Source organism: Triticum urartu, chromosome 5A (assembly GCF_056163025.1).
Source record: "Triticum urartu cultivar PI428250 chromosome 5A, HENAU_Tu73, whole genome shotgun sequence".
Classification (NCBI taxonomy): domain Eukaryota; kingdom Viridiplantae; phylum Streptophyta; class Magnoliopsida; order Poales; family Poaceae; genus Triticum; species Triticum urartu.
Window position 1 is genome coordinate 538,221,809 of NC_141877.1, and position 27,101 is coordinate 538,248,909.

Below are 27,101 nucleotides of genomic sequence, written 5' to 3' on the forward strand. Positions count from 1 at the left end.
AAGCATCAGCGCCATCTCCGTGATTCATTCTTTCCGTGTCTCGCTTCTTTCCGATGTGTTCTCAATCACTGGATGAATAAGAAGGCATCAACAATCCACAAGAATTGTATTCTTCTGCTACTTGCACATAGAAGATAGGGATGGCAAGCAACAGGTCAAAATAGGTGGCAGCTACTGACAACGAAAGGTGGCAACTGTCGTTATACACAAGTGGCAATAATTTTTCCCACCCCTTCATTCCAAAAATTGTCCTTCCTGCCCTTTTTTAGGGATTCCTACTCATCCATTTCATACCCAACTACTTGCGTCAATTAAACTATGAACTTAAGTTAATCTCAAACGTAGTACATGGCAGATCTGGTGTATTCTGCCTGGCAATTGCGAATATACACTGAATCATGCAGTGTTCTACCCCTATAGCATGGACCCAGTACAAGATTGGGAGATTTTCAGCCTTAAGGATGAGAAGGATGAGATCGGGAGATTTCACCTGGTTTTAGATGATCGTCTCTGGAGGGCTCGGTTGGAGTGGGGGGCTGGGGGTGGGGAGGGTTGGGGTGTGGTTTGCGGTGGGAGCGCCCTACGGATCTGCCCTGGTTGCCATGGCAACCAGAGATGGCCGGCGATGGAGGTCGGGGTTCGAGAGGTGGGGGACGATGGCGGCAGACGAGAGAGGGGATGGATCGGAGGCCGGGAACGACTGGGTCGTGCGGGCAGCGGGTCGTCTGGCCCGGACGGGGCAGTGCGGGCGAGGTTGCCACACACCAGACGTGCGGGCCGTACTTTTGTGCGCGTGGACGTGGTCGTGCGGGCGGGTTCCCGTCCATGCCATACGTGTGGCAGTTATTCGGACCCATGCAGAGTACTAAATTAAAACAGAGGGAGTATGTGTATGTGTATGTGTGATTGTATATACCATGTAAAAAAAGACCGTAGAGCCTAGCGACTCTCATCGGCGGGCCGGTTTAATCGTAGGTGTGAACCCACGGGGCAAAAGCCACGATCAGATCCGTCACCGGAGAAGAACGCTTCTTCGAACCAAAACATTTTTTTAGTTCCAAGACGTACGCGTTCTCTTCTTCCTGTGCTGCCGTAGGCACCGTTGCGTACAACATCTATACACTCGAGTTCTAAACGTATACTATACCTACCTCCCTCCGTGGTAGCTAAGCTCCCGCTGGAAATCTCCCTCCTTCGCTCTGCACTTGTTTTTCTTTTTCTCTCCCACGCCAGAATGTGTCTTGTGTCAGTATTCCTTACATTTTGTTCGATTAGAGTGGACTTTGTCTCTTTTTCCCTACAGTGCTGAGTTTTTTTTTTTGAGAAATCCCCTATAGTGCTGAGTGGAATGTGTCAGTTGCTAGTGGGTTGCAGTTTTTTTTTTTGAGAATCTTTTTCTGAGACAAGTGGGTTGCAGTTGGTGCAGTGTAGTAGTGCGCCTGGGTGGGCCGGCGCAGCCTCGGGCTGCCAGGTGGTGGTCTTCTTTTTTTTTTTGCGGGGGGCTGCCAGGTGGCGGTCGTGGGCACGTGTGCGCGCACTGGCCTGACAGGCCATGGGCTCTACAAGTCCGGGAGCGTGACGCGTCGTCTATGTGAAGGGGATCGCCATTTGGCCCGGCCCAGTAGTCTCTTTCTTTTCTTTTTGTTATGTTTTTAAATTTCTTTCTTTCTACTATCTTTCTACATGTTCACTTTACTTTTTATTTTCATTTTGTTATGTTTCTAAATTTCTTTCTTTCTACTATCTTTCTACATGTTCACTTTAGTTTTTTATTTTGATTTTGATTTTTATCCTACTAGTAACCGAGGAGGTGCGTCTGACTAACACACTTGGTGTCTCCATGGCGAAACTACATATACATACTATTGCTATATTACTATAGTGTTCATCACTTACCAAGTATCTGTGTGTCGATGGTGCTGAAACAGTGAGCTTGCTTTGGCTTGGCTTGAGGTGTAAATTGGTCAACGTGAAATGTGAGAGAAAAGCACGGGACTCATCGTATTTATACATGGGAATGGATTTCCTTTTAATCATCTATATGCTCAATCAACATGCTACCATCCATTTTTGGAGGTGGGAAGGGGGGGGGGGGGGTTCCAAAATGATTTAAGCAATAGGTTTTAGCTGCAATCATTTTGCGTAATTTGTCGGGTAAGAATTTCAGCATGAGAGTTATTAGTGAGATGTGCGGAAAGGAAGAGAGCACATAGCATTCTGCTCTATCATGTAGAAGAAGGCAATACGTTGATCCTAGGTGAGGTGTAAGGCCGTTGCATCTTATTTGTATTTCCGCCATTCCTTGTATAAGAACGAGGGGGGGGGGGGGTCCAAAATGATTTAAGCAATAGGTTTTAGCTGCAATCATTTTGCGTAATTTGTCGGGTAAGAATTTCAGCATGAGAGTTATTAGTGAGATGTGCGGAAAGGAAGAGAGCACATAGCATTCTGCTCTATCATGTAGAAGAAGGCAATACATTGATCCTAGGTGAGGTGTAAGGCCGTTGCATCTTATTTGTATTTCCGCCATTCCTTGTATAAGAACGAGGGGGGGGGGGTCCAAAATGATTTAAGCAATAGGTTTTAGCTGCAATCATTTTGCGTAATTTGTTGGGTAAGAATTTCAGCATGAGAGTTATTAGTGAGATGTGCGGAAAGGAAGAGAGCACATAGCATTCTGCTCTATCATGTAGAAGAAGGCAATACGTTGATCCTAGGTGAGGTGTAAGGCCGTTGCATCTTATTTGTATTTCCGCCATTCCTTGTATAAGAACGAGGGGGGGGGGGTCCAAAATGATTTAAGCAATAGGTTTTAGCTGCAATCATTTTGCGTAATTTGTCGGGTAAGAATTTCAGCATGAGAGTTATTAGTGAGATGTGTGGAAAGGAAGAGAGCACATAGCATTCTGCTCTATCATGTAGAAGAAGGCAATACATTGATCCTAGGTGAGGTGTAAGGCCGTTGCATCTTATTTGTATTTCCGCCATTCCTTGTATAAGAACGAGGGGGGGGGGGGTCCAAAATGATTTAAGCAATAGGTTTTAGCTGCAATCATTTTGCGTAATTTGTCGGGTAAGAATTTCAGCATGAGAGTTATTAGTGAGATGTGTGGAAAGGAAGAGAGCACATAGCATTCTGCTCTATCATGTAGAAGAAGGCAATACATTGATCCTAGGTGAGGTGTAAGGCCGTTGCATCTTATTTGTATTTCCGCCATTCCTTGTATAAGAACGAGGGGGGGGGGGGGTCCAAAATGATTTAAGCAATAGGTTTTAGCTGCAATCATTTTGCGTAATTTGTCGGGTAAGAATTTCAGCATGAGAGTTATTAGTGAGATGTGTGGAAAGGAAGAGAGCACATAGCATTCTGCTCTATCATGTAGAAGAAGGCAATACATTGATCCTAGGTGAGGTGTAAGGCCGTTGCATCTTATTTGTATTTCCGCCATTCCTTGTATAAGAACGAGGAGGGTGAGACGTTGGTTGTCGACGAGGAGAGTCAACAAGACAGGTGGATAGAGGGCAAAGTCAAAATGTTTAGTTGTAGCGTGCATGAAGAAATTGCAATTGTTTGGCCAAAAATAGGGTGGTGTCACCTCCTTCAAGGTTTTCCTCCTTGAACACTAGGGAAGATCGTAGGGTTGAGGATCAGATGCAACGAAGCAATGATGCCGTTTCTTCCTTGAGGCACTTTCTAGGTTGCCTGTGGGGTTCCCGACTAGATGTAGCAGTCAGAGACGTAGATCGGCGAGGCATTATGGCGACTTGTTGCTCTGACGTGTGGCACTACGTACAACGTGGGGTCCAGGGTGCAATTACGCCGGAACCGACACTTTTCTCTTGGACGATATCTTCACAGGTTCTGGCTAGGTCCTGCCATCTGCTCACCGACTTTGTAAACTGTTATTTTCATACCACTCCCCCCGTTTCTAAATATAAGCAATTTTAAAGATTTTAATACAGGCTACATTCAGATGCAAATTCATTCAGTTTGCTTTGTATGTAGTCCCTCCGTTCCGAATTATTTGTCTTAGATTTGTCTAGATACAGATATATCTAGCACTAAAATAAGTCTAGATACATCCGTATCTAAACAAATCCAAGACAAGTAATTCGGAATGGAGGGAGTAGTCCGTATTGAAATCTCTGAAAATATAGATCTTCCTTCCATTCGTAAAAGGAAAAGATACCGAGCGCCAGCAGCACGTCATCCGGCAAGCGTTCCCCGAGAACCCCGCAAAAGAGCATCGTCATCATGCGTGTGTCCGTCTCAGCGCCGAAAGCCATCCAAATGACGACCAGGCAAGGCCGAGACTGCCCTCGGCCGTCTTGCCTGCGCCCCCACGTTCCCCACGGGCAAACCCGTCCATCCAGAGTTACTAGCCGTTGTTACTCTGAACCCACTCTCCCAACCCTTCAAATTCGAACCCCCCAAACCGCTCGCGAAATCCCCAAATCAACGCCTCCTCACGGCAATCAATCAAGCAATCATCCATTCACGACGCGAGCGGGGATCCTCCTCCACTCCGATGGCGTCGGAGGCCAGGTCCGGGGGCGCGCGGCGGGTCCCGCTGCAGCCGCGGGACGGCAACGCGGCCGCCTCCCCGTCCTTGGGCGGCGGCGGTGCCGCCAAATCGAAGGCGAAGGCGAAGGCGCGGGCGGCTGCTGCGTCGCCACCGTCGGTGAGGTCGTATGCGAGCCGGGACGAGGCCGAGAGGAGGGCGGCGGCGGCGGTGGTGAGGGAGAAGGAGGTGTCGCTGGCGGAGGAGCTGGAGAAGGCGCGGGAGCGGCGGGGCCGCCTGCGGGCCGCGCGGCAGGTCACGGAGAGGGCGCTGGCGGAGGCCGACGAGGCGCTGCGGCGGGAGATGCGGGAGTGGGAGCGCCGCGCGGACGAGCAGCGCCGGGTCGTCGCGGAGCTGATGCGCCTCATCGGGATGCCCGAGGTACGGTCCCGTCTCTTTCGATTCCGCTTGGTAGATGTTCCTGAAGGCGCTCGTTTCTCAAGCTCTGTGGGGATGCTGCTGATCATGACGGGCGGTGGCAGGTGTACGTTCCGGTGGAATCGCTGAGATCCAGGGAGGAGAGGAAGAGGAAACAGGGGACCGCGTCTTCAGATCCTCCGGTAAATGCTCTGCTCCTCGTTTCTATTTTCACATCACCGATCGGCAAAATGTGTCTGAATCTAATACGGAGTACATGCTTAAATTCGTCGAGAAACAAAATGTGCCTGAACTGAATCTCACATGCTCAAGTTCGTTGAGAAATCAGGATCCTGTACTTTATTATTATTTGCCTGGACGAAATGCTTTTTTCTTTTGATTCGAAACTCCATTCACATGGTTCAGGGTCCGGTCACAGTGGCTTCAACATTACTAGAGGAAGAATCTGGACCATGCCTCTCCGATCAGGAACTGCTGGCGACGCCGGCAAGGGAAACGACCGCCGCCGCAGCAGCGACGGAAAGCAGCAGCGCTTGATCCCTTTCTTTGCCTGTTCCAAACTGTTTCTGCACAAGGCCTCCCAATGAAATCAAATGGCTTGTTTGGTAGTGTCTGCTTGCGTGCGTCCATACATGATACGTGATGCCTGTGAATGTTCAGCATAGACAACTTGGATGAATCACTGTCACTCGTCTACGCTTGATTTCCTCTTCTGCTGGGAAGAATGATTGTGTGTCTGGAGTATACGAATTTCCTGAGAAGCAGGAAGGCGGGGCCAGTACCTGGCGACCCGGCGGGCTCACTCGCCGGCGAGCTTGCCGTGATTTGCCCGGGCAAATTGATAATTCTTGGGCCTTGCTTGTTGCTTCTAGGCCCAACTAGCTAACTTGCACGCCCGCACAGCGCAGCCCGCTGATGATAGGCCTAGTGCCCAAATCGCCGGGGATTTCCCCCTATATGACGCATTAAGCGAAATCACTAATTAAGAGGTACTTCTTGTGGTTAAATCGCAACCGAGAATGGAGACTTTCTCCTATGTGACACCTTAAGCAAAGTTATTAATTAAGAGACACTCTTTGTAAAGGTCACTCCCACCTTCTGGTGTTGACGTGTCCACTTGTCGTAATCTGAAAGTTTTTCTTCTTCTTAAATTCATGTTCTCAAAACTTTTTATCTCTTGAACCATTGAATTTCTCGCATTGAAATCTTTAAAACTGGATCACATGTTAATACATTTTGATAAAGTTATGACTAAAGGGATGAAAAAAACAAAAACAAAAAAAAGCAAGAGAAAAACTACAAGCAAAAAAAAAACCAAAACCAGAAAAGCACAAGTATGTGTGCTTCTCGGGGAAAGCACCGCTTCCCTAAAAACCAAGCAAAATCAGAAAGCCAAAAAAAAAATCCTAAATAAACCCCGGTGTGCCATGCGTGCGAGGTGTGGCGGATGCTAGACACATCAGTTGCACGCTAGTAAACAAAGAAAATGACATCTATGGAGCCCTCCAAGGGGTACCTCTTAATTAATCCCCCCCCCCCCCCCCCCCCCCGACCCACACACACACACACATTAAGCGTCAAAGTGTGGGCAGTGTTGTGTGTCGCTTATAGCGAGCACTAAAATAGACAGCACTCAGATGCCCTCTTACATGGGTCTGCTCCATCGACTAGGCGCCAACAAGCAAGTGCACATTCACCAGCTAGCACTGTGGGCTTTTCTTTTCTTTCCTTTATTTTGTTTCCTTTTCCTTTTCTTTATTATATGATGAATATGTTCGGAATACACACTAAAGATTTTTCTAATATACATTACATAATTTTTTTAATATACGGTGAACTTTTTTTATATAAGATAAACTTTTTTACATATACCCACAGAACATTTATTAATACATGATAAACATATTTTTGAATACAAACTGATTTTTTAATATACACTAAACTTTTTTAATACACATATTGAACAATTATTCACGCATTAAAAAATGTTCATGATATTAATATTTGTTTGTGGAATCCAAAATTACTCACGGATTTGAAGACTGTTGTCAGATGCAAATAAATTTTCATGGACTCAAAAAAAGTTTGCGACATTTAAAAAAATGTTCGTAACATTAAAAAATGTTCATGGATTTGAAAAATATTTTGTTAATTCAAAAAAATCCTGAAACTTAAAATGGTTATGAATTCAATAAATATTCATGAAATAAAAACTGTTTGCTGATTCAAAAATTGTTGCAACACTCAAAATAAGTTCGCAGATTCAGAAATTGTTCACAAATTCAAAATATGATCATTCACTCAAAAAATGTTCATGGATTCAAAAGATCTCCGGATTCGTAAATTTTCATAGATTCGGAAAGTGTTCACTAATTTGAGAAGGTGTTTGCATATTTAGAAAAAGTTCATGAAATTCAGAAATGTTCGCAGATTAAAAAAATGTTTGTGAATTGAAAAACTATTCATGAAATTGAAAAAAAATGTTCATGAACTTTAATTTTGACATTGTTTTCACTCTGTGATAAGATTTGCTAAATTTTACTAGGTACAAGAATGAACTATACTGATGTTACAATCTTTCATGTATGTTTTGAACATTGATCAAGTTTGCAGAAATATTTCCGAATGCATCTTCTGTCAACTTGTTTAATGATCATTGAGAAGAAGAATACACATGTTGAAGTTTTAAAAGTGAAAAGGAATAGCTAGAATTAATACACATGTTCATTGTTCATCATATAGATGCGCACTAGTTGAGAGAAGAGAGGAAATAGAACACAAATTCTCAAGTTAAGAGAGTTCAGTGAGGCAAGCACACAACACATGTGGTTCATGTGACAATTGAATATGACCAAGGGTGCATCCTACTACCAGCTAAATTGGCCACTAGACGGGAAAACCATATAAACAAACAGGGAAAATTCCATGGTCCTCATAACAGTAAAAATACACTTGTTGCATCCTGTAAGGAATGCAAATTAGTACGCTGGGTGTGGAGTGTAGGACACATATGCAACTGCCATGGATGATAAAAAAAAACTAAAAATGGAAAATGCCCTGTTGAAGAGTCAAACTATGTTGGCAGGTGAACTGCATGCACAACGAACAATGCCGCTGCAAAATACAAGGACAATGACAATAGATCTGACCGTAGAAAAATTTACACAACAATATCCAAAATAATTTCAAGACCATGAAGGATCAGAACAAAAAATGTACTAAAAGGCAACAATTGCTAAAACACAGAGCAACCCTGATGAAGGTAAAATATTAACACACAGAACACTCCCAATTGTTGTTCTTCCTTTCTTTAAAACCAGAACTGCTTGAAACAAAACGAAACACTAACTGAAACCTCACCAAATCAAAGTAAAGAACTCCAACTCATCCACCTCTCAGCATCTTCTCACCAGCAGTAGCATCAGGCCAACCTAGGAACAGACGGTGTCCAACCTTTCATCCCGTTGAAGAAATCATGCGCCACCTGCACTAGCATGTTTGCCGCGCTGCAGCACAGACAAAGTAATTAGTTATGCACGCAGAGTGAATCCAAATATTTGAAACCCTGTGAGCTGAGGCGCAATGCTGCCACTTTCTCAACCGCCCACTTTAAAGTGCTCAGTTTCATGCTTCAGTCTTTTCTTTTGTCATTTTGTTATCTATATTGTAGATACGCTACATCCTCAAGGGTATGATGAAAGGTCCTACCATCCTTGTTTGAAATAAAATAATGGCTTTCCCACAGACATCACATACATAACTTTTCAGATGTCACTTATAACGATGAACCTAAAATAATTGAGATACCTAGCAGACCAGGCAAACCCTAGATATAGCTAGAACCAGAGAAATAAAATGATGTAAGTAAGTATCGTTGCAAAGCATATAACGGTCTATGCAATAGTTGACACAAATCTAACCTATTGTTGTTACCCATGTATGATCACAAACTTGATATTTGTGATTCCTATGCCATTTAAAATCAAGATGACACAAACACAACATGAGTGGAGTAAGTGTTCACATATGATTCACAATCTAAATTTCAAAACGAAATAATGATGGGTTTTCCAAATGTGTTTCCCAACTTGCCATACATGATTGTCGTTCTTGCCAACCAGGAGGGTTGAAATTTCTAGCAGAGCATGAAAACCCGCTAGACCTAGGAAACCATGGATTTGGTAACTAGACAAATACCATTAGTTCTAAAATTAAGTGGGCTAACTACCACTGCCGTTGAAAATCGGAAACGACATAACCACCGAGTATGAAATTTCGACCCTTTTTGACGCTACCCGTCATCATGAAAATGATATACGCTGGTTTTCTTTCATAAGCTATAAACCTTATCTAGAGGTTGCAGGGTCTTAATTTTGTCCTCACTTTGACCATTGATCGACTATTGCCCGATCCACAAAATATGACATATAATATTTGTGGCGAACACGTACATCAATATTTTGCAGAATATGTAAAGCCTAGTTACAACGAAAACTGGCATGGAATAGTGAGATAGACAATCTAATTTCTAGAATCTAATAGCGCCACAGATCAAGATACAACAAAAAACAACATCAAATAATAACAGGACAGATATGTACGTACCTTGTCACCATAGATTTGGTTTGGGCTGAATCCAGGAACCCGAAGAACCCTGGGCCTTTTTCTTAGAAGAGAACAACTCCGACATGCCATTGGCTATGTCGAATATCTCCAACTTATGGTCTGGATCCTCCTGACGGCCATCATATCCTCTGAGTATGACATATTTCCCCTTTTGTCGTTACCCGTTATCATGAACATCACATGCTTGGGGTTTTCATAATCTATAAACCCTATCTAGAGGTTGCAAAATCATAACGACCATATATATGGCATCTTAATTCTTTCACCACTTTGACCATTGATTGACTAAGATCTATCCACAAAGTATGACATCTAATATATTTTCGCCCCCCTTGACAATAATGAACCAAGCGCATGCATCATGATTAGCGGAATATCCTAGCTAGTTTCAATGAAAACTGACATGGAATAGTGAGACAGACGGTCTGATTTCTAGAATATAATAGCCCCACCGATGGAAATATGACAAAAAACAACATCAAATAATTAACAAGACAGAGATGTACGTGCCAAGCATCCATAGATTTGGTTTTGGCTGAATCCAACAAAGAGCCTCGAAAAACCCTGGACCTTTTTCTTATAAGATAACAACTCCGGCGTGCCTATGTCGAATATCTCCAACTTATGATCTGGATCCTCTTGACGGCCATCCAGATGTTCGGAGAAGTATACAGAATTCATCATGAGCCCTGCAATGCTTACTCCACCATTGCCTGACATGAAGATATTTGAACAATGTCCGATGGCCAACATCCATCACTCTAGACCACATCCGTTTCTTGGCGAAGACATCGCACATGTAGACCCAGGTGTGTGGCGGGTGTTATTCTCAAGCACAGTGCCAACGAGGTGAAGCTTGCCGTCCACTTGCAAGTAGCTGCAGGGGTAGCTCCATTCTGGCGGACTGAAGCATCTCCACAGCGCCCACACACTCGGAGTAGCACTAGCGAGGTTGCAGACAGAGATCCCGACGGCTTCACCGATTGCTAGGAACGTGCTGCCGTAATAGTGCACGACCGACCTCGAATATCATTTGACCACGCTACACCCAAGGAAGAAAACATAGCCAAACATTTCGAAAAATACAAAACTTTGTGGGAATGATTATGAACAAATGTTATAGACACTTACAAAGTTTGGTCGTCAAATGACATCCGAAGAGCTCTATACCAAAAAAAAAAGAAATTCTGCTCAAACAGTGCACATACATTTTGAGTAATTCTGTATTTTTGTACATAGCTCCTCGAATAACATTTGACCACAAAACTTTGCAAGCACCTATAAGTTTTTTTCATAGTCCTTCCCACAAAGTTTCAGATTTCTTTGAAATGTTTTGCTATGTTTTTATGTGTGGGTGTAGCGGGGATGCACCAAGCTGGGGTGTAGAAAAACCACTCTCAATGCACATTGAATACGGCGGGAGAGGAGTGTGTATGCAGGACGCATGCGCTCGTGTTTCCTTACTACTCCCTTCGTTTCTAAATACGGAGTGTAAGTCTCTTTTAGAGATTTCAATATGAACTACATACATATGTATATTGACGTATTTCAATATGGACTACATACAAATATTTAGTAATGGAGGGAGTATAAAATATTTGGTTTTTAATTGCTGCGGCCAAAGCATATCCAGAGGAATACCGGTACTCCCGTTGAAACACAACTAGATCTGGCAATTCTACTTATGGCTACACGACAACACAGACACCACGAACGGCATGCTCATGAGAAACACATCAGAATCACACGATATGGAGTAACACAGAAACAATCACATACGCAGTTAAAAATGGGGAGGGAAAGAAAGGGTTTATCATCATTATACCTGTAGCTGCACCCCGCACAAGGACATCCACCATGTCGAAGTTCACTACGAGCTGGTTCCTGCGGGCCGGAAAGCAGAGCAGACAAGATCAATGAGTACCCGATCGAGACAAGATAACAAAAGCAGAGGAAGAGAGTAGGGCAGACAGCAGGGCGGTGATGTCGTTGAGGATCCTGTTGGTGTTGTTGATGAAGAGGTTGATGATGTCGGCGACATAGCCCAGGGCTGCGCTGCCATCCTCCTCCATCGACTGCAGTTGCTGGAAATTCTCGTCCAGCATGCCCTGGATGGATCACATCACGAGAAGGCAAAGATAAACTAGTTACCGAGCCCGCCGGAACAACCACACTACCGGGGTCTAGATGGGAGGGACGCCGAGGGGATGGACTCACCGAGGCGAACATGGATGCGACATGGGTGTTTATTTGGGCCCTGAGCGTTGCGGCGACCATTGTGAGGAGGTGCTGGAGCGGATCTGGTGGCGGAGAACCTGCTGAAGGGATCCGAAGCTGTGGTGGTGGTGGAGGAAAATATTTGGTTTTTAATTGCTACAGCCAAAGCATATTTAGTTTCGTGTTGGATATATATAGTTGGAACGCATTGAATGTGTTCGTATTTACTGGCAATTTCTGGCCTTCTCCGTGTTCCCTCTCTCACGTTTAATGAGCATTTGCAAGACGGACGTCATGTAGTCTAGCAGTGTGGCCTCGCTGCATCGCTCTTGCACATTGCATCCCTCAAATCATCTACAGCATATAGCAAATCAAGCCCCCTAAACATCCGCAGACGTGCTCTAACATGGGCCTGCCCATCAGCCGGAAGCTGGCGATGTCTCGGCTTGACGGGAGCCTTTGGGCGATGCACCATAGGAGCTCGCACGACAGATCCGTGATGCGTCCTAGCCACTTGGCCTCCAGTCTCGGACTTCTCTGAAGAGTGGAGGGCCCCGCCATGGTCTCAAGGAAAAGAGAGTGAAATGGATTGCTATGAAGTAGGTGGTTGGTGGCTGGCCAAAGGGGAGGTGATCCAGTGATGGATCATGACCCAGGACGGGGAGAGGGGGAGTGCTAGTTTTGCTTAATGAAAAAAAAATCATATTGCACTTTCTTTTACAAAATTGCAACTTAATGAAAAAGTACAAGTTGCACTGAGGTTTGAAATTTTGCTAACACAAAAATCTAGATCTCACTAAAATATCCAATTTCATAAGATTAAAAAATCCTTTTCGATTTTGATCTATCATAATTCATGGCATTTTAATAATTCTATCTAACTTAAATTTGGTTTGAATCTGGTCCAAAAATTTGAGGTTGCATATGCTTATGAAAGTAGTGATTCTATTTTTTTATGTTGAATCCCAGGTTTAGTGACATGTGTCGTTGCTGAAGCGTCGTGCTGCCAATTTTTAGCAGGTGATAGACGATTGGGAGATCTTATAGAGTAAACTCATGGCATTGGGCCGCAAGGCGATGCACAGCTTGTCACCGGGGTTGGCTGACATAGGTGGACGAGGTTGCGGGCTTCCTCCATGATGTTGCTCAACCTGTTCACCGGCGCTACCGCCCATCTCCCAGCAGCGCATGCGGAGGCTCCAGTGTATCACTCGCACTACTTATCATAGTGAGCATCGAATATGGCATAGTACTATTTTTTAGACTTCTTTTAATCTCGACTTAAATCATCATAACCTAGTTTCAATTCAAAAGGTGTTTACCACACATCCCGTGTGGTAATAGGCATAGTGCTCGACTCCACATTTTGAGTCATTCCAAAACTTTGCATTTAGAAGTTCTCAAAATTTCCTGAAACTATTCTACATGTGCGCTTGTGTATTCTATGTAATGTGTAATGTGTTATTAACAAACAGTCCTCGGATCCCTGCAAAAAAAGTATATCACTACAACATTTGAGCAATACAAGAAGTACACATTTGTGTACTTGAAATATCAAATAGTAGGCTATTTTTAGATCCACACATTTATCCCTTTTGTATATGTACCACATATTACCCGCAAGAAAAAATGTGTACATACCACATATTGAAATATGTGTATTGAACACAATTATAGCCACATATGTCATATTCATATGCATCTAAACGTAAGCATGTCTGGCTGGACGGGAAAAAAATCGAGTGGCATATGGGACCATCTTGGTAGGAAGTGCAATAAGGAATAAAACCCACCACATATGTGGTTAAATTTGATTAAGATGAAAGAATTTCCCTTAAATAGGGTAATCTTTGTCAAAATAAGCCACGGATGGCCTTCTTCAGACCACTGGCCTCCTCGTCAGCACGCATGGCGTCCTTCGCCTCATCGCGCAGGCGGTTGGTATCCTTCAAGCTTGCTGGAGCTGGGCCACCTCCTCGGGGGCTGCGGGGCAATCCGAATTCAGAGCTCAAGACAGAACAATACTAACCAAGGAGAATATGGACTAGGAAGACGAGAGCTTACGAGCACATGCGCGCTCCAAGTTCTCATTGGCGCACCGCCGGGCCTCAAGCTGTTTGCGTAGCTCCAAATTCTCGGAGGCCAGCTCGCGGTTCCGGTCTTCCCGTTTCCGCAAGATGAATACATATATATTCAATAAACTGCGAGCCTACAAAGAAGTAGGCATAGTTCAACAAAAACAAAGCCTGATACCAGGCCGATACCACACTCACACCTGGGGCTACTACTACCATAAACAACTAGCAAAAATAAAAAATACTTACTGTGAACCAGGGTCACTAACAAGCCCAGTGTCCGGATGGTGGATTAGAAGAGCTTCATCTCCTCGATGGCTCCATCCATGGCGGCCCTGGTCTCCTCCGGCACGTCCGGTCCCTACTCGCTCCCCTTTGGGAGAGAGAGGCCAATGACACCACAACCAATTGCAAGTCCGTCACCTCCCGTCTCTCCTTCGTATGCCTCATGTCCAGGTCAGTGTCCTCAGACTTCGAGGCATGGGCGGCAGGCCTCGGCAGAGGCACAAGTGGGAGCGTGACCTTGGGTGCAGGCTCCACTGGTGTACACTGCGTCAGGCGACACCACAATACGAAGAGCGCTAGACGCGACTGCCTTGACAGTGACGCCGGCTGCCTCCTTTGAAACATTAGCATGGGACTTCCCCGCCCCACCTCGGTGGCAGCAAGAAGGTCAGTTACCTACTGCTCGGGCCCGATTACAACCATGAGCTCCTAAATAACAAGAGAAGAAGAAGCAATTGCAGTTCACCAGCAGGCAGAACTATGATTACGTCTCATTGCGCCTAAAAATGAAAAAAAGACAATGACAATGCCCTTACCTCCTCTGGTCATGGAGGTATCCAACGACTACTCCTAATCATTCACTGCGGCATCACGATCGCCAGACGCGGGGGCTTCAGGCACCACCGGTAGAACCCCAAGCCACGCCGACCTCCTTGATTGAACGGGCGGGCCTGAAGGGGTGAGACTTAGGTGGGAACATAGAAAGTATCATCAAGAAGCAATGTCAAAGACATAGTCAGAGGACTTACCAGCCCTTCACATGGACGTTATGCTTTTGCGGCGGCTTTAACACTGTGACAGGCTGTGTTTTGATTTTCGGCCGCAAAAAGTGGATTTCGGCCATCTCGGCCTGAGGCGAAAAGTATATTTAGGCCGAAATTACTCAAATTTGACAAATTTTGGTTAAATTTATGTCAAATTGCAGTCAAAATTTGGTCAAATTTCAGCTGGAAATTTTGAAAATGGCTGAAATTCGGCCATTTCGACCTAGGGCGAAAAAAAGCTCAAACCGAAAATCAAAACACAGGTGACAGGGACCGCCTGCACTAGAGGCGCCCAGAGCCCCAACGGGCTCATCGATTCTCGACGAGCCTTGTTGTTGATCTTGATATCCCACCGCGATGGAGGAAGCCTCTCCGTTGTGGCCCCTATTCAGACCCTGCGAAGGTGAAAGCACGGTGGTGTCCTCCTCGCCTATGGCCTCTTCCTCCTTGAAGGACACATTGTCCTCCTCCTTGGCATCATTGCCTATCTCCTCCTCGCAGTCGTCATCGGCTCCTCCTCTTTGGTAGTCGCAAGAGCCATGCTCACCTCCTCTTTAGGGGCTACAATGACCTCCTTCTTCTTCTTGGAGGGAGCATGGCCGGCCACGGAGCCCTCGTCGGGAATGGACTCTAGCAGCCTTGCCATGGCTAGGTCAAAGATCTGGCAAGGCAAGGGGGCTCCAACATGACCGACAAAGGGCACGTACTCTTGCATGACTAATTGGTTCCTTTAGTGACCCGATAAAGGAGCAGAAAGGATTCTCGCCTTTTCCTGGGGGTGACCCCGAGTTATCGAACCCACAAGAGGAAGGGACCCTTAAAGTCAGGGGTTTCTACCAAGCTTTTGCAAGCCTATTAGTTCCAACTTTTGACCTGATCAAAATCAAGTTGAAACTGAAAACACTTATAATAAAAATAGGCATGGGCATGAGGACTTTTCTTATAACCATATATTTGTGAACGAGATCATCATCTTATATCATATATCCTAAATATTTACTAATTGGAGGCACCTTTCGTGCCTCCACGTTAATTCACATCCACAATTAGCCATTATATTTAATATTTAATGGCCACGATATATTAGAAGGCTCTGCATTATCTATACCTACTATTAAAAGGAGGAAATATTCTTCCCCCCAAATTTTCATCCATTTTCGTACATCAATACCAGATTTTCATCCTTTTTCTCGAGTCAACATTTTTTCGTACGTTGGTCAACTTTTTTATTCGTACATGCTCCCGCTCCGCCCATGGGCCGGGTGGCCACACCAGGCCTCAGCCCGCCAGCGCTAGGCTGCTTGCACGTTCTTGACAAAACGAAAAAAACTAGGCTATCAAAAAGGAAGGAAATAGACTTGCTCACGTGGGGTTGGGGGATCGGGCTTGCAACTTGAAATATCATAATTTGAGAAAATTCAAAATTATTTCAGATTTAAATCTATCAAAATTCTTTGTATTTTATTTTTCTAGCTAATTTAAATTTGATTTGATAGTTTGAAACTTACCCGAAACTTTTAGGCTGCAAAAGTTTCAATACCAACCAAAATTTTGTAGTAATTTTGAAATCTGAGTTTCACTTTCTCTTAAATGAAAAACCACTTTCAAAACCGACTTGCGCGTTAGAAAATCTCAGAGAGCTTGGATGTAATCTAAAGTGAACTCCAAAATTTTCCTCATAATGATCTTCTTCAGATACAAACGCCGACACACGAGATCCCTCCCCACTACCACCCACCGCATGGACATGTTTATTCAGATTGTCAGAACCACTCCTCGTAATGAGCAAGTATCAGAACAACTCCTCCATTTGCATGGGGACCTAGCCTTGGTACACTAGGGTTGTGTAATGAGGAAAAAGTCAATAGACAACTTTGAAATGGCAAAGTGGCGGTAACGATAGAAAGAGTGAGAAGTAGAGGGATTATAATGGGTGGCTGAAAATTGGCGGGAAAGAGATGGGGAAGAAAGAATATACAATAAAAGAACACTAAAACTGAAAAAAATAGACTTTGTGTATTATCTAATGGAAAAATGCATGGAAACAAAATTCACAAGTGTAAGTCGAGTGTTTTTATCAAGCACTTGGCTTACATTAAGGCATATTTAAAAAGAAAAGGAAATATGTAAACACAGTGTGCCGTTAGATGGTACTCGGCTTATTGCAATTGTCGTCATGGAGCCAACAAGTGCGATGAGGATGGCCACGTGGCAAGTACTTTGCTGAGCCTCTGGTGTAAGCCGAGTGTTTTTTCCGTTCTATGCCGAAATTTCTGTATAAACCGAGATATTTTTTGGTGGGTTCTCAACTTACTCTTGGCTGCCCGAGGACCTTGCCAACAAATATTATTTTGAGGGTGATCATCTTACTCTGGGTTATGCCAAGTTTCCTGTATAAACCGAGATATTTTTTGGCGGTGCCGACTTTCTCCGGGTTATACCGAAGTAAGATAAGGGAGGGAGGGGGGTTACAACACATCACATACTCGCCTATCCCGAACTCCAGTCATGGAAGGCAAGAATACGAGACCCAAAGTAGATAGAGCTTGTCCCGACCAATGCTAGGCACCTCCGTCATGCGGCCACGATCCGGGACAGATTAAGAGTCTATCTAGAGGAGTGGACAAGTGGATTGCAGGACTAAATAGTGCCGGAGGAAGAAGCCACGAAGGAAGCGATGGCGAGTTCTACATTACACCCTGAATTCCCCCATCTTGAGAAGCCGCCCAAAACCGAGCATGACGTCTGACATTGTCAATTCCAACACTGGAGACACCACGAGAAACCAAGACAACACTTCATGAAGGGGACGACGTTGGTATGCTGCCGTCATCCGATCCGGGCAACCGGACCTAGTGTTTCCCCCAGTGCTCGAAGAGGCACACAGGAGAAAGGCCATGTCAATGCCCCCAAAAAGGGATGACATCCTCATGTGTTGCTGATACCAGCATCGGTAAGCAGAGCGGAGATTTCACCCTGGCCTTTGACACCTCTTCAATCCTACAATCATATGTTTGGTTGGTCATAGATCACTTGCCGTGTACCATTCATTGTGATTTAGATAGCAGGGCTGGCTGCAAAAACATAAATTAAAATAGTCATAAAACATTTTTCGCTTCCTGATAGTTTTGAGGCCTCAAGCTAGTAATGGAAACCTAAAATTGACCAAGGTCTGTCTAACAGAACCGTCTTTAAAGCCAGTTGTGTACCAGTGTCAATTGTATACACGCAAGAGAGGGTGTAATAGGTGGCTAACGTGGCTGACGAGGTGATTACAAAATTCAAGCTACAAATGAAGGAGTTTTTCAAGATGGATGATCTAGGGCCAATGAGTTACTACCTCGGCATCAGGATACATCAAAAGCCAGAGAGGATCACACTATGCCTGGAGGCATATGCAAGAAAGGTACTTGAAATCCATGGCATGAATGATTGCAATCACATTGTCGCTTCAATGGAACCTCGTCTTGAGCTGAGCAAGAAGGAGATGGTGAAACTACTCGGCTATAGTGGTAGTGACAAGGAAGGAATTGTCGACGACCGTAAGAGTACCTCGGACGTGGCATATTTCCTTGGTGGAAGCATAGTAAGCTGGCTATCACGAAAGCAGAAAGTGGTGACATCAACTACAAGTGAAGCGGTGTATCAAGGTGTGTGGCTAGGAAGGCTACACGGCGATCTCATGAATCGAGACTCGAAATAGGTGGTGCTCAATGTTGACAGTGAGTCTACGGCTTTTCTACGTGAGGATCCAGTGCGGTGTGAAAGGAGCAAGCAGATTGATACGATGTATCATTACATAAAGGACTGCGTGGAAGAAGGGAAGATGGAGATCAACTACAATCGCACCGATAATCAGCTGGCGGACATCCTAACCAAGGCTTTGAATCGAGAGAAGGTCTTGGAGATGCGAAGAAGAATTGGCGTTGGAGCAGTGACATGATGACGTCGTGTTTAGGTCCACATTGTGTTTAGTGGGATGATTATTAGACTTAAACATGTAGTAGTAGTGCACGGCATGTGTACGTGGTCTCCTAGGATTCCTAGTCCAACTAGGATCGTTGCTGAGTATATATATTGTATCTTAGAGCATCTCCAGCCGCGCCCCCAATAAGGCCCCTCAGGCAATTTTTCGACCGCTGGCACCGAAAAATCGGCCCAGTTGCGTCCCCAAAGGCCCTTTTTTCGCCGGCTCGGACCGAAATTAGCGCCGGCGGACTCAGGCCGAACCCGGCGCGCTGGGGGGGGGGCGCTTGGGGGGGCACTGGCCGAATCGTTTTTCGCACGAAAATCAGCGGGCCCTCCTTGGCAGCAACTCGGCTCTTCTCGTCGCTTCATCGTTCTCATCGCCTCGGTTCTCGTGGCGAAATCAATGCCAAAGCTGCCGCGTGCTGCCGCACCGGTCAGCCTCCTCCATTGATGCCTCACGGGCGGCATAGTGAAGACGGGACGACGCGCATACCTCACCCGCCACGCGTACACACGGCGGCCACGCAAGCGCCGCCTATATAAGCCGACCCCTCCCGCACTGGTGACGCACAGACTCTCCACCACCGACGCCCCTGTTCCTCGACGCCCCTGTTCCTCCCTCTCTTCTCGCCGTTTCCAGTTCAGCCAATGGCCGAGCGCTTTCCAGGCGACAGCGTGGCGGCGAACAGCTTCGACCGCCGCCACCTTCACGAGGACGAAGCTCGGCTTCTCTATGAGCCCGAGCACCCGGTCCCGCCGGACATGCGGGTGCCCGGGGCGTGGAGGATCAGTACCGGCAGGGTCCCGGTGCCACCGCCGCCCACCGGGGCGGCGCGTCGTGCGGAGATCGCCCATATACGTGCCTCTCTGCCTGTAGCGACCAGACCTCAAACAGTCCGATCTCTGTGCATCAGTGTCATCCCTGGATCGGTAATGCTAACACGCACAGTACTTGAGGATTTATAACAGAATAGCAATCACACACTTATTACATCGAATGTCTCAAAAGAGAACTTAAAACAATAAATATGGCTTAAGGCCATCTAATACGATAACAACGGAAGGCTTCGAAGATAAAATGAGTCCATCAACTCCAACGGCATCACAGAGTGAAAGACAACGACCTATAGCTCCTTACTCGTCGTCTAAAAAGTCTGCAACATGAACGTTGCAGCCCGAAACGGGCCAGCACATGGAATATGCTGGCAAAGTAACACAAGAGAATAACGAACAGAATAATTGCTATCACTACATGCATAAATGGCTGGTGGAGGCTGTATGGTTAATAAGTTTTTGTGAAAAGCCAATTTTTCCCTACAATAAAGGAATAAATTTGTTTAACTATCATGGTAGTCGTTAAACATTGAGAAGGTTCCTCCAACTCAATCCTAATTAAACATCATCATTAAACCCAATCAAATTATATTAAGAGTGATGAGATCAATCATGATAATCCAAGAACCAGATGATCAAGATGTCCATAACCGGGGACACGGCTAACCATGATTAGTTTATACACTCTGCAGAGATTTGCACACTTTTCCCCACAAGACTCGAATACATCCATGGTCGGAGATTCGAGACACAGTCTTTCTGAAGCATTAACTCTCTACTCTAGGTAGACTATACCATCGACAACCCACTACATCTGTTAGTCTACCTCTTCAAGAGCTTCACGCAACTTACTCAACTATGCTAGAGCCCATAATAGCATGTGGCTGCACACAGAAGTTTCTAGCATGAATAATCTTATGGTCCCTTTGAGCCTCGGTGGCGGGCCGTAGGATGATCACACGGGTCCTCCGGGATATCCTAGGACGACATTGGGTTCTCCAGGTGCCCACATGCAATCCACCCAGATGTGTATTCAAGTTGCCACCTTAAGTTGAACCATTAATATATAACTCACATCTGTCGTGAATACTCTCGAACTCAATCCACGTCTACGAGCATAGCATAGCAATATAGGCAACGTAGAAGTTACTCCCGAGGTTTGAAAATAAACAGGTGAATAGGTACTACCTCAACTACTTCCCAAAACCCACAATTTAAACAGATCCTAATCATGCAAGTGTTTGAGGATTGATCTAATGCAATAAAACTGGGTAGTAAAAAGGTATGATCAAAGTGTTACTTGCCTTGCTGATGATCCGAGAAACCTAGAGACTCGTAGTAGCACGCTTCGCACTCCGGGCACTCTATCGCAAACAACAAGCATATAATAAGCACTCAACTAGAAGCACGGGTAAAACTCAAATAAGAAATATAACCAGAAAGTTCAACTTAAGAACTCCGGTTTGCAAAAAGAATCAAATCAAATGAAGCAACAAAACTCAAACTATGAAAGAAACAAGATCCGTTTACTAATCTGAACTTAAGTCAAATTTTACAATAGCAAAATCTTGTTCAAGTTGATTAAACAGAAAGAAGGCTTCGAGAGGAAGATCTAGGCGCTTGAATCGCCTGATTCCGACTAACGAGCGAAAAGTTATACTAGAACGAAGATTAGGGCATAAATCACGATCGAAAATAATCGCGGAAAAACCCTGGAAAAAGAAAACCGACGAATAGGCTAACGAACGAACGTTCGTTGCCTGCGATTAACGGGCGAAAACCGTTCCTTAAAACGAACGTACGAATGAGCGTTCGCTAATTAAATAAACGGACGGAAAACCGAACCGATCTAAACAAAAAAAGAAATCTAGGTTTTCGGAATAAAACCGATCGATTTTAACAAAAATGGCGGGTACCTCGACGAGGTCCGGCGATAGCGGCGGGGGGGGGGGGGGGGGGGGGGTCCGGCGGTGAGCGAGCGAGGCGGCGTTGGCGGCTGCTGGCTAGGGTTTTTGGGGTGGGGTGGGCTGGCGGGCTGCAGCTCGGCTTATAAGAGGTCGGCCGGGCTAGAGTCCTAGTCGGTTACGGCCCGACTAGGTCGGTTGACTTTTTTTAAAAATAATTCCGCTTGGAAAACAAAGAAAAGCAATACTAAACGGACTCCAAAAATCCTGAAATAAATTTTTCCCGTCCTCTAAAAATCTAACGGACAAGGTGAACATTTATTTGGTCCTCTAATGCAATTTTGAAAAACGCATATTTTCCTAATCCAAATAAAATAGCGGCAAAACTCCGAATAAAATCATATTTGATTTTAGTATTAAATCTCCAATATTTCTTTATTTAGGGGAAGTCATTTTATCCCCTCTCTTTTTAGTTTCATAAAAGAAATATTCGAAAAGAAAATAATTAAAATCAAACGTTCCTCATTTTCAAAATTTGGGAAAAACTCAAATATGAAAATAATGAAATCCCCAACTCTCTGTGGGTCCTTGAGTTGCGTAGAATTTCTAGGATCAAACCAAAATGCAATAAAATATGATATGCAATGATGATCTAATGCATACATTTCAAATTGGAAATTTGGGATGTTACAAACCTACCCCCTTAAGATGAATCTCACCCTCGAGATTCGGGTTGGCTAGAAAATAGGTGAGGGTGATCCTTCCGTAGGTCTTCCTCTCGTTCCTAGGTGGCTTCATCCTCAGTATGGTGGCTCCACTGAACTTTACAGAACTTGATAACCTTGTTGCGTGTGACTCGGCTGGCAAAATCAAGAATCTTGTCTGGTTTCTCCTCGTAGGTCAAGTCGCTATCCAACTGAATCGCTTCCAGTGGCACTGTATCTCTCAGAGGAATATCAGCCTTCTCTTCAGACTCTTTAATCAAATCTGGTCCAAACAACTGACGGCCTCCAACTTCATCCCACAATAGTGGTGTCCTGCACCTCCTTCCGTACAATGCTTCGAAAGGGGCCATCTTCAAACTGGCTTGATAACTGTTGTTGTAAGAGAACTCTGCATAAGGCAAATTGTCGTCCCAACTAAAATGATAAGTGGAAGTTCCCAGTTTTGACATAACATAGTCAAGTGACACTGACCACTGACCTTACCATAAATTACAAAATGCAATAATAACAAATCTCCACTACCAACATAAACTTCATGTTATTTGTGTGTGATGAGGACCAAGCAAGGCATCTTCTCAAGGTCCAATTAGGAGAAGGCGGGAAGAAGTCACTTACTAGAAAATTTATTTCCTTACAAATGTCATATAAACCATGGTAAAGTACATAAAGATAATTTATCTTATAACTAAGCATGTTCCCAAAATCTCACAATGTCAGCAGGACGCAGCTTCGGTGCCTTAAAGGCACCTGACTTTGGGTCACTGACATGTGGACCAGCCACCCGTTGGGTCCACATGTTATAGATACAAAGGCAGGTGCCTTAAGGCACCGAAGCATTGTCCATGTCAGCACTACCAGAAAAACTTTCCACCATGAAAGTAGACATGATTGGTTTAAACAGAGATTTCCATCGAAAGGAATAAGTAGCTTAATTTACATATAGAAAAAGCCACATATATATATTAGCCAAAAAAAGTATTGCGAAAGATTGTGGCACACACACTTCTTTTCTAGACAAGACCTATGCATACAAATATGCATGTACGGACCTTCAAAAGAAACTCAATAACGCCATGTGCAAAACATGACTAGTCGCCAGAAATGTTAATAATAAGTGGAAGGCTGTAAAATAAACTTCGGTAAAATTTATGGGCCAAGAATAAACTTCCCCTCACTCAATAAATTGATATCTCTATATGTATTGCTCTTAAGACTATGGATTTGCTTGAAAATGATGTTAGTTGGTCTCATGAAACTTGCACTTAAGAAGGAGACCAACTAACGGGGCATCCTATGTGACGCATTAAGCGTCAAAGTGTCGGCCTACCACTCACAGGAGCGCTTCTACTCGGTCGTCCCATTGGCGCATTGTAGCAACACAATTACTGTAGTGGCCATTTGTTTTTGTCTTCATTCATTTTTTGAAAGAACAGGAAAGCATAATTTTAAAAAGTTTTAATTTGTTTCTAAAATTATAGGAAATTTATTTAAAATGGGTACATACTTTAATTTTCTTGAAAATGCTATAATATTTTTTATGTCAAGAATATTTATGCAAACACTTGAGATCATCTCTTGAGAAGCAAGAACAAATTTTCAAAATATTAAAAAAGTTTCGGAAATGCCAAATTTACAAAAATTTTAAATGTTTATTTTTAAAACAATGTGATGATTTTTTTCAAATTTACTAAAGAAATATCAAAATTATGTTTGATATTTACGAATATGGACTAGGAAGACCAAAACTTACGAATAGCATTGGCACATGTGCGCTCCAATTTCTTGTTGGCAGGCCGTCGGGCCTGAAGCTGTATTCTCGGAGGCCTGCTCGTGATTCCGGTCTTCAAGTTCCTGCAAAATGAAGACATATATATTCAATAAACCCTAGGGCTATAAACAAGAAGGCATAGTTCAACAAAAACGAAGCCCGGTACCAGGCCCATACCACTCAGTCCCGGGGGCTACCAATAATGTTATTAGAGCCTCGCTAGCAGGGTGGGGGGTCGAGGATCTCTAGGAACCATACCGCCCGCGGATCTCAAACTTCTCGGGCAAGGGACAATGGCAGATACAGCGTCTGGATCGGGGCATGCAGTCTCTGATCTGGAAGCGATGATGGAAGAACTAGGGCTGACTGAGGATAACCTGCAAGATGTTGTGATTGAGGATGAGGAACTTCCGGCGGAGGCACCTCGTTGGATGGCGATCGCTAGGGTTCATACTGAAAAACCCTACAGTCAATACTGGTTTTTCAGAAACATGAAGATAGCATGGGACTTGGCGAAAGAGGTTAAGATACGACCCCTGGAAGAGAACCTATACACGATGCAATTTGGTTGTCTGGGCGATTGGGAGCGCGTGATGGAGGAGGGTCCATGGCAGTTCAAAGGGAAGGCAGTGGTTCTTGCGCCCTACGATGGCTTCACAAAGCCATCGACAATAGAGTTCAAAACGATTGACATATGGATGCAGATACATGACTTGCCGGACGGTTTCTTTCCCAAGATCAAAGCCCTATCCTCTACGGTAGGGGAGTTTATTTATGCTGAACCAAAATCACATGATTTTGAAGGAAACTTTGCTCGGGTCCGTCTGAGGATTGATGTCACAAAGCCTCTCAAGACCGCTGTGTCGCTGGTGATCAGGAAAAAGGATGCACTTGAAAGGGTGATTTTCAGGGTGAAATATGAGCGTCTCCCTGACTGGTGTGCAGTTTGTGGATACCTCGGGCATTTGTTTAAAGAATGTGGTGATGGATTTCATGCACCAAAGGCTTTAGTCTTCAAAGATCTCAGGGCAACTTGGTTCAGAGGACCAGGCAGAGGGCCCAGAAAAACTCAAATATGAAAATAATGAAATCCTCAACTCTCCGTGGGTCCTTGAGTTGCGTAGAATTTCTAGGATCAAACCAAAATGCAATAAAATATGATATGCAATGATGATCTAATGCATACATTTCAAATTGGAAATTTGGGATGTTACAAACCTACCCCCTTAAGACGAATCTCGCCCTCGAGATTCGGGTTGGCTAGAAAATAGGTGAGGGTGATCCTTCCGTAGGTCTTCCTCTCGTTCCCAGGTGGCTTCATCCTCAGTATGGTGGCTCCACTGAACTTTACAGAACTTCATAACCTTGCTGCGTGTGACTTGGCTGGCAAAATCAAGAATCTTGTCTGGTTCCTCCTCGTAGGTCAAGTCGCTATCCAGCTGAATCGCTTCCAGTGGCACTGTATCTCTCAGAGGAATATCAGCCTTCTCTTCAGACTCTTTAATCAAATCTTGTCCAAACAACTGACGGTCTCCAACTTCATCCCACAACAGTGGTGTCCTGCACCTCCTTCCGTACAATGCTTCGAAAGGGGCCATCTTCAAACTGGCTTGATAGCTGTTGTTGTAAGAGAACTCTACATAAGGTAAATTGTCGTCCCAACTAGATCCATAGTCTAGCGCACAAGCTCTCAACATATCCTCCAAAATCTGATTGACTCTCTCAGTCTGTCCATCTGTCTGCGGATGAAAAGATGTACTGAACTCTAGTCTGGTTCCCAAAGTCTCATGCAACTGATTCCAAAACTTTGAGGTAAACTGGGCTCCTCTATCTGATACAATGGTCCCCGGAACTCCATGCAGACAAACGATTCTGATCATGTAAATCTTTGCCAACTTAGCACTGGTGTATGTGGTCTTCACTGGGATGAAATGAGCTACTTTCGTCAAATGATCGACTACAACCCATACCGAGTCATAGCCTGAACGAGTTCTGGGCAATCCTGTGATAAAGTCCATGCCTAGTTTATCCCACTTCCATTCGGGTATCGACAATGGCTGTAACAATCCCACTCGCTTCTGATGTTCTACCTTCACTCTCTGACATACATCACATACTGCTACATACTCCGCAATATCCTTCTTCATTCTGGTCCACCAGAAACTATCCTTCAAATCCAGATACATCTTGGTATTTCCTGGGTGAATCAAATATGGCGAATCGTGGGCCTCTTGCAGAATCAACTTCCTGATCTCCGGATCATTTGGCACATATACGCGGTCTTCAAACCATAGGGTATCGTGCTCATCTTCACGAAATCCTTTAGCTTTTCCTTTGCTCATCCTCTCTTTTATCTCAGCAATCTCCTTGTTCGTCTTCTGAGCTTCTCTGATCTTATCCATCAAAGTAGACTGAATCTCCAATGTTGTTACATAACCCCTCGGAACTATTTCCAAGCATAGCTCACGAAGATCCTCTGCTAACTCCTTGGGTAACTCTCCGGTCATGAGTGTATTGACATGACTCTCGCGGCTCGACGCATCGGCTAGTACGTTAGCCTTTCCGGGATGATAATGTAACTTCATATCATAATCCTTAATGAGCTCCAACCATCTCCTTTGCCTGAGATTCAACTCCTTCTGCGTGAAGATATACTTCAAACTCTTGTGATCCGTGTACACCTCACAATGATTTCCGATGAGAAAATGTCTCCATGTCTTCAACTCATGCACTACGGCTGCTAACTCCAAATCATGGCTAGAATAATTTAAATCATGGGGTTTAAGCTGTCGTGAGGCATAAGATACAACTCTTCCTTCCTGCATAAGCACTGCTCCAAGTTCTCGACGAGAAGCATCGCAATACACCTGGTAATCCTTGCGTTGATCTCGAAGAATCAACACTGGAGCTGTAACCAAGTGTTTCTTCAACTCCTGAAAACTGGCCTCACATTTCTCAGTCCATTTGAACTTAGTGTCCTTCTTCAACAACTCT

At 44.5% G+C, this 27,101-nt stretch overlaps 1 protein-coding gene and 1 long non-coding RNA gene across 3 annotated transcripts; one reads left to right on the top strand and one right to left on the bottom strand.

The window, feature by feature from the left end:
• The first annotated feature begins 4,312 nt into the window (after nucleotides 1–4,312).
• Nucleotides 4,313–13,099, top strand: LOC125556576 (uncharacterized). 2 transcript variants are annotated; one of them, XM_087521550.1, is made up of 3 exons: nucleotides 4,313–4,943; nucleotides 5,045–5,122; nucleotides 12,801–13,099. In XM_087521550.1, the coding sequence occupies exons 1-3, from the start codon at nucleotides 4,530–4,532 to the stop codon at nucleotides 12,828–12,830; spliced, it is 522 nt and encodes a 173-aa protein (XP_087377676.1). In that variant the 5' UTR covers nucleotides 4,313–4,529; the 3' UTR covers nucleotides 12,831–13,099. The 2 variants fall into 2 exon arrangements, with proteins under 2 accessions (XP_087377676.1, XP_048575238.1); XM_048719281.2 differs by lacking the exon at nucleotides 12,801–13,099 and adding an exon at nucleotides 5,346–5,628 and having other exon boundaries at nucleotides 4,319–4,943.
• Nucleotides 13,100–13,403: 304 nt separating this feature from the next.
• Nucleotides 13,404–14,415, bottom strand: LOC125556575 (uncharacterized). The gene is made up of 3 exons (XR_007305139.2): nucleotides 14,108–14,415; nucleotides 13,848–13,992; nucleotides 13,404–13,766 (listed from the first exon to the last, which is right to left on the bottom strand). It is a non-coding gene; the product is annotated as an uncharacterized LOC125556575 (long non-coding RNA).
• Between the last annotated feature and the right edge of the window lie 12,686 nt (nucleotides 14,416–27,101).

What these genes read in the sequence shown, in the direction of transcription:
- LOC125556576 (XM_048719281.2), top strand. Translation starts at nt 4,530, where the DNA reads ATGGCGTCGGAGGCCAGGTCCGGGGGCGCGCGGCGGGTCCCGCTGCAG. An exon ending in GCCTCATCGGGATGCCCGAG is followed by an intron (nt 4,944 to 5,044) that starts GTACGGTCCCGT and finishes GGGCGGTGGCAG; the next exon opens with GTGTACGTTCCGGTGGAATC. An exon ending in CCGCGTCTTCAGATCCTCCG is followed by an intron (nt 5,123 to 5,345) that starts GTAAATGCTCTG and finishes CACATGGTTCAG; the next exon opens with GGTCCGGTCACAGTGGCTTC.